We start from the raw sequence: 7,914 nt of genomic DNA, 5'->3' as shown, positions 1-7,914 counted from the left end.
TCGTATGATGATTTCGGACTTGGGCGTATGTTTGGATTGGGTTTTGATGACCTGGGAGCATTTTAGCGCCTAATAGCGAAAGTTGGTTTTGAAGGTTTTAGAAGTTCTTTAAAATTTGGCTTGGAGCGGGTTTTGGTCATATCGAGGTCCAAATAAAATTCCAAGATCGAGAATTATTCCGTAATGTCATTTAAGATTTTCACACAAAATTTGGTATCATTATGAGTGGTATAAGTACGTTTCGGCGCATTTAAAGTAAATTGAAGAACTTGAAGTTCTTAAATTTGATTCAATTAGTTTTAGGGTGTGATTTTTAGTTTTAATGTTGTTTAGGGCGTTCCGAGAGTTCGAGCAAGTCCGTTTTATGATTTCAAACTTGTTGGTATGTTCGGGCGGGAGCCTGGGGTCCCTGAGTGTCAATCGGACGAGGCTCGGACCAAGTTAGAAATTTGGAACAAGCAATTAAATGCCTCGGATCTGTCATAACCGCACCTGCGGTTGGTTAGCGCAGGTGCGGGCTAAGTCTCGCAGATGCGATCAAAACAGGGCAGCCCAAACTCCATAGGTGTGGCCCCTCCACTGCAAAAGCGGTAAAACGCCCGAGAAGCGGTCTCAATCAGCCCAGCAATTTCCGCAGAAGAGGACTCTTGTCCGCAGAAGCGAGGACGCAGATGTGGCCCTTTGACCGCAGGTGCAGAAAAGCTGGAGGCAGTGAGGTTTTAATACGGGAGGGGAGTTGGACCAAAACATTTCACTCACTCCTTGGGCGATTTTTGGAGCTTTTTGAGAGGGATTTTCACCTAGCTTTTGGAGGTAAGTAATTTCTACCAAAAGTGAGTTAAATACTTAGATTTTGGGTACATTAACATGTAAAAATTAGTGAAAAATAAAGTTTTAAAGGAAAACCTAGGGTTTTTTAAAAATGAGATTTTACAATGAAAATGATTATGGAACTTAGTGAAAATCACATATTTATGTTCCTAAGGTTATGAGTAACATATTCCTTAGAAAATTTCTAGAATCCGGGCACGTGGGTCCGGAAGTGAATTTTAGGAATCTTGCATTTAGAGTTGAGAAATTACTTTAAAAGTTAGAATAAACTTTTGAACATATATTGATTAGTTCTTACACTATTTGAACAGTTTTGGATTGCTCGGCTCTGATCTGAGGGTTGAGTGCATTCTTGAGTTTGGAAGTAGGCTTTGGGATGAGGTAAGTCTCTTTTCTAACCTTGTAAGAGGGAAATTTCCCCATAGGTGAACTTAATCAATATGTGCTTATTTGTGGGGGCTACGTACGCACGAAGTGATGAGAATCCGTACGTAGCTACTATTCCTGATTATGTCCGGGTAGTTTTAGGTTTACACCATGCTTTGTGGATACTATTATTTTATTATATTTGCTAATTGTAACAAATGTAATTAAGTTGAGGATTTCTAAGGACTTAAAGGCTTCAAGTTGAGTTGTCTTTATTTTTTAAAAAGAATCAAGAAAGGGTTATGATTTAAATGATAAAATTATACTTGACCGCGTCGCACGTATGATCCGCGAGCGGAGTAATTCCTTAAATTTATATCTGACCGCATCACATGTATGATTCGCGAGCGGAGTGAATAGATGCATCTATGGTTCGCGTCGTTCTACCCTCGGCAGTGCACAATTTATATTTATGTTGGATCGGGCCGAACGTCATCGGTGGAATTTGTGTGTGTTAATAGAACTGGCAGTCCTTTTATAACTTGAATAAAATCATCATTGAGAGATCATTTGTTTTAAATAAAGGAAGTGTTTTGGGTTCTTAAATATGATGAAAGAATTGTTCAGCTATTTCTTGTTCTGAGTTTTATTGTTGTCTCTACTTATCATGCTTAATTAGAATCTCATGTCATTATATTGTTGGCGCTAGTAATGTCGAAGTCGATCCCTCGTCACTACTTTTTCGAGGTTAGACTAGATACTTATTGGGTACATATTTTTATGTACTCACGCTACACGTATGTACTTAATTGTACAGGATTTGAGGCAGGTGCATCTGGCCATCAGTCCGGCGCGTAGATTTGACCCCATCTTGAGACTTCACGGGTGAGATGCCTTCTGAGCCGTCCTGCAGCAGGTGGAGTCTTCTTTATGTTATATTTTCTGTGTATTTTCTTTCAGACAATAGGCTAGCATTCTTTTGTATATTCCACTAGATTGCCCACATACTTGTGACACAGGTCGTGGCACACACACTAGTGGACTTATGATTTTGGTATTGTATATATGATTACTGCTCGTATTCGTTACTTTCGTTTTAATTTCTGCTTTATTGGTAAATTTATAAATCCTTTAACAAAAGAAGAGTTTTTATGGACTTGGTAATTTATTTAAATGCGAAATTATTAATTTGTGTTGGCTTGACTAACAATGGTGTTAGGCGTCATCACGACCTACGATGGAATTGGATTGCGACAGACAATTTGGGTAATTTTTCCTACTATAAATTACTCCTATATGCCTTTCCTTTCTTTTCCAAAACGTACACGAATGTGACCCACATTTTGATAATGCAGAACACTTTCAATTGACAAGAAATTTGACCTCTACCACACAAAATGTCCAAAACAATTTTCTCTCTTCTCAAATTATAGTACAACTCTTTCGGTGTTATGTACAGCCACTTAAGAGCCTGTTTGGATGAGTTTAAAAACTGGTCAAATCAACTTTTAAGTCTTTTTTAACTTTTGAAGTGTTTGGCAACTAGAAAAATGGCTTAAAAAAAGCTAAAATCAGCTTAAAAAATGCCAAAACCAACAAGTTGGGTAAATCCAATTTTTTTTGAATTGGCTTAAAAGCCATATTGCTTTGACCAAGGATATTACATTCTTATCCCTTATAATTTTTCTTAATCTCAAAATTACCCTTCAGTACCAAACTTGAAATTGCAGCTGTCTTCTTCCTCCCAAAATTGCAGCATCTACTTTCTTCATTTTACTCTTTTTCTTTCCATATTTCTCCAGATGGTAACGTTTGTTTGCTTTCTATTTTTTGTTTTTTACTAATTTTCTTTGAAATATTAATTATTGTTTTCATTTGATTTCTTCATATCGAAATTGGGTTAGTTTTCGTTTGCTTTCTTCATACTACTTTTAGTTTTTTAAATTAAAAGTGAATTAAAATATTAATTATTATGTATTTATATTATTTAAAATAAAATATTATAGTAATAAGCTTCTTTATAAGTTTAACAGCTTTAAGGATATTTCAGTAATTTTAATAGAAAAAATGCTTACTAACACTTGTTTACCAAACACTTCAATAACTTTTTTTCAGCTCCAACACTTTTATCGAAATACGTAGCTGGTTATTTGTAAAATCAGCTCCAGCACTTATAAAGTGCTTTTATTAAAAACTACTTTTTTTAAGCCAATCCAAACGGACTCTAAACCATCACCGGCCTCCCAAACTGCACTATATTTGCCCTCTCTCCCCTTTCCCTGGAACATCAAGAACAATGGGTTTCAATCCAAGAATCCAACTGGGTATTCTCCTACTACTACTCTTATCCCTATACACTTCTGCCAACAACACAACAGTATACGAAATCCTCACAAAATACAGCCTTCCGAAAGGGCTTTTACCAGACTCTGTAAAATCCTATTCTCTTTCCAAAGATGGCAATTTTGAAGTTGAACTAGAAAAGCCTTGTTATGTAGAGTTTGAATACTTAGTTTATTATGCTGAGAAGATTAGTGGGAAGCTAAGTATTGGGTCAATTACTGACTTAGAAGGAATCCAAGTTAAAAGATTCTTTCTTTGGTTAAATGTGAATGAGATCCGAGTGGATTTGCCATCATCTGGTAGTATTTACTTTCATGTTGGGATTATTAACAAGAAGCTTGATATGAATCAGTTTGAGACTGTTCATAGTTGCCGTGACAATGCTTTGGCCTTGTGTGGAGGTTCTCTGAGACAGGTTCTTCAGGTGATTTTCAAGTTTCATTCGTGTTTGATTGATTATTTTTCTTCAATGGTATAGCTCCCTCCATTCAATTTTATGCGTCACTGTTTGATTGGGCACGAGAATTTGAAAGTTAAATTGTTTTTAAATATAGAGATGTGTCATTTGTTTTGGACACCCGGTAAAAGAAAGTGTGACACGTAAATTGAGACATGCGACAGAGGGAATAATATATTATTGATGGAGAAAATGTTAAATACTACTTCCTCCCTCCCAATTTATATGATGGTACTTGACTGGAGTTTAGAATGTTAATTTGACCTGTAAATTATATTAATGATGTGGAAGAAAATATTATAAAGGTTGAATAGTTAGTTTGGTTGAAGTACATAATATTCGTATCAAAGGATACAAATTGGGACACAGTGATGAGTAAGTAGGTCATATGGCCATGTCCAATAACCCGTTAATGAGATCCGCAGAAACGTGAGTTTTAGAATGTACTGAAATTAATGTGATTGAAATTGTGTTTTTTGCGCGTTTGGCAACCACTTATATTGTGATTGAATTTGACCACTTATATTTTTTGGTTCTCGTATATGTCAACGTGGTTTTGTGAGAATTAAGTGCTAATTTCTCTTCATTGAGAGACAATTTTTTGTGCAAAATGTGAGCTTTGGAAAATTGTTGTCTTACATGTCCAAGACTTGCAGGTTTTGGCATGATTTTGTGTATATGGTTCGATATTGTAGACCTAAAAGTGGAACTTAAAAATCACAATTCACAACGAAGCAGGAGATTCCTAGAATAGAAATTAGGATCTGTAGTGGAACTAAGGAAAGGGAAAATTTGGGCTTTGGTGGTTTGGCAAGGGAGGGGGTTGGAAGGGAAGTAACGACGTTATCTTTCAACGTCATCGTTACCCCACAATATCTTCTCCATTATTCTCTTGGTCAAGCAGAACAGCTTCTGGAGAATGCAAAATGATGAAGCAATTTTGGTCACATATGTATATGGGCAAATTAAACATTGCAAATCGAAAATTGATTCACTTTCTTCTTCACAAAGTTGTTGAGCATTAAGTCTTTAGTTGAGAAAATCCTGATTAAAATTTACATATTAGTTTAATTTTTGCCAAACCATGCGATTGATTAATTTTCAAGGTTAGGTGGTAATTGGTGCTGTAGTGTCTAGTTAATTTCTTTGTTCAGCTGTATTGATTTATTCTCCATGAATGCTCTTGTATTTGCAGTTGTTGCAAGCCTTTCTTTTATTAGAGAAAGAATGTCCCCTTTGCAACTCTATATTGTGGTTATCGTGTTGAGTTAGTTCTATATTATTCACCTAGCAAGATTTGGAGAAATACTTCCCTCTCACTTTTTGTTTTCGTCTTGGTTTACTCATTGCTTCTCTTCTTGTCTTTCTGACTTGCTTTAGCGGAGCTCCAATTCTACTGCGCAAACATACTTGATAACAAAAGATAAAGAAGGAGTAATAGAATTTCCTGTCCGGATGCTTCCTCCTCCTCTAAGTTTACTCATTGTTTCTGTTTTATTTCTCTCGATTTACAACTTGGCTTGACAGAATGCCAATTTTCTCAGAAATTTATAGAAAAGGAAGAACAGTAAGTAATGACACAGGCTGTTTTCATTAGCTAATTTAACGAAACAGAAAAATGATGATAGCCTTCTTACAGAGCTACTCTTTGTCTGGTTGGGCGAAGCTATTGTTCACCACTATTATCAAAGGTTGGAAAACTTCTCTCCAGCTAATTTTTTGTCAAATGACTTTTTGGAGGATACCGTTGTTTGAAATTTTGGGTGAGTGTGGACAGTTAACTTGTGCTTAAGCATTTCTACTGATCCTAGATATGAGAATCTCTACAACAGGTCAAAGTTTTGTTTTAATCAGTGATTGACGAAATTACTCTTTTAAGCATATTATTTCCAAATGACCTATCTGACGACTGATGAGATTAAGGGAAATGCATAGGATTGAAATGAATAGAAGTAATAAAGCTTAAGAAAGAGCGGCAGTATCTAGTCTTAAGTTCCAAAATGCATTGCAAGCTTATGATTAAAGACAAGTAGCTTGGCTAATGGCATTGTTCCTTTTTTTCATGTCCAAGTTCTCAAGCTTGAGAAATGATCTTAATTTATCAATCATTTTTCTCGGCTCATACAATCTTCAACTTGTCCAAAATGAGCTAATTTAGTTCTAGAAATTAGGTAAACCGAAAAAAGGAAAAAATGCTGAGACTTTCTAGCTTCTATTGCCGTCCACCCCCTTCTTCTCCATCCCCTTGTTTGAGATCTCTCATACCTATGCCAACTCCCTGTAATATGTTAATCGTTCTCCCCATGTTATTGCCATCCCTACTGGTTCATGATGGGATTGGGGACTGTGATTTGCTGGGTTCACAGTGCGATGTTGGTGAGGTTACCGGGAGTTCGGTAGCTGGAGCAGTTGAAGACGGCAATGGAGGACTGTAAAAGCTAGTGGAACTTTTGAATTTCTGCTTAATCATATTGACTCTTTAACCAGAGGACTTGCTTTTTGATAAGTTTTATTAATAGGAGTTCCAAGATGGTACACAAAGCTACAATAGAAACAGACAGCATCTGCAAGAACATGCAGTTACATATTTCCTAGCAAATCCAAAAATTGATCCATACTGTCTACTAGACACCTCTTACACCAAAAAAACGGATTTTGCTTTTCTAATAAGGTGATTTTAAAGTGTGTTGAGTGCTGAGTAGACAAGCAAGGGAAGTAAATTTCCTTTAACATTCTGTTACTTTCAAGCATGAAAGGCGAAAAGACCTCGGTGCTATTGTAGCATATTCTCTTGATGGTGATTACCTGGTCTGCATCTAGTTCAAGTACATCTCTGATTCTTTTGACATTCTATTACTCCTTGAAGGAAGGAATATAGGAGGAAAACATATTTTATACACATGGTTCTTGACGAGATTTGTGCACCGGGCTGCCCTATGGTACTTGATGAGATTTGTCGTTTCAAATCTTTGTCTCCTTTACCAATCTGTCTCCTTTAGTGCTTGCTGGTGTGACGACTAATCCTCAGCTTCTAGGTTCCAAATGTAGGTCAAGTGCAGCAATTTGTGTTAATCCTATTGAACCATTTTCACAAGAGCCCTAACCTTTCAAAACACTCATACTTCAATTAAAGAAGGCTCCTCGGTGTTAATGACTTGCAACAAGCAAAGGTTTGTGACTGGTAGTTGCACTTTGTAGAATTGTATGCTGTAATCGTCTTGGTTCTTTTTATTGTTATTAGTTATTGTCTATCTGACTGTTAGGTGAAAACCTCATTCGTCACTTGATAACACCTTAATAGCGAACGTGACAATTAGAATATAATAAAAATAGCTACTTTTGCGTTAGGGTTACACTGCTATCTACTTTGTCGAGTACATGTGATGATCTCTGTTTGGTTGATATTTCACTCTTCCAGTTCTTTTTCCTGTATGTTGGAAGGAGAAGAAAGAAGACCATTACACTGGTCTGCTATGTTTCTCGGACCCTGCAAAAATACCGCCGCACACTTTTTGGAGGGTTTGACATGTGTGCGGTGGCATCTTTTGGCTCGAGCTACATAGCTGGTTTGAACTTGACCTTCTGGTCAAGTCTTGATATTTCAAACTGACTGATCTCTCATTTTTTACAGCTTCCGAACCCTGTCAATGATATGCCAATGCTTATTACAGAGTAGATGCGATCTAGTACACATCTCGAGCCAAAAGTTGCAGCAGCTGGACATATCATTTGCTTGGTTTCTTTTGGAATCAGGGTCATTAAGTCTTCATGTACTAGATGTATGATCAAGTAAATTAAGATTCCACGAATGTATCGTGTTTAACGAGTTTTTCAATTATTTAGTTCTGATGCATATTTCTTTCTCGCACCTACTCCCTCTCCTCCTGCCCTGTTTTTGCTGTTTTCGTGCAAGCTAA

At 36.6% G+C, this 7,914-nt stretch overlaps 1 protein-coding gene across 1 annotated transcript; it reads left to right on the top strand.

The window, feature by feature from the left end:
• On the top strand, positions 3,414–7,865 carry LOC109230061. Its single transcript, XM_019395597.1, has 2 exons — positions 3,414–3,964; positions 7,629–7,865. Exons 1-2 carry the CDS (start codon positions 3,494–3,496, stop codon positions 7,671–7,673), a joined length of 516 nt encoding a protein of 171 aa, XP_019251142.1. The 5' UTR covers positions 3,414–3,493; the 3' UTR covers positions 7,674–7,865.

The sequence above is a fragment of the Nicotiana attenuata genome, chromosome 1 (assembly GCF_001879085.1).
Source record: "Nicotiana attenuata strain UT chromosome 1, NIATTr2, whole genome shotgun sequence".
Taxonomy (NCBI): Eukaryota; Viridiplantae; Streptophyta; class Magnoliopsida; order Solanales; family Solanaceae; genus Nicotiana; species Nicotiana attenuata.
The sequence above is the reverse complement of the archived record's forward strand: the minus strand, read 5'-3'. Positions and strand labels throughout refer to the sequence as shown.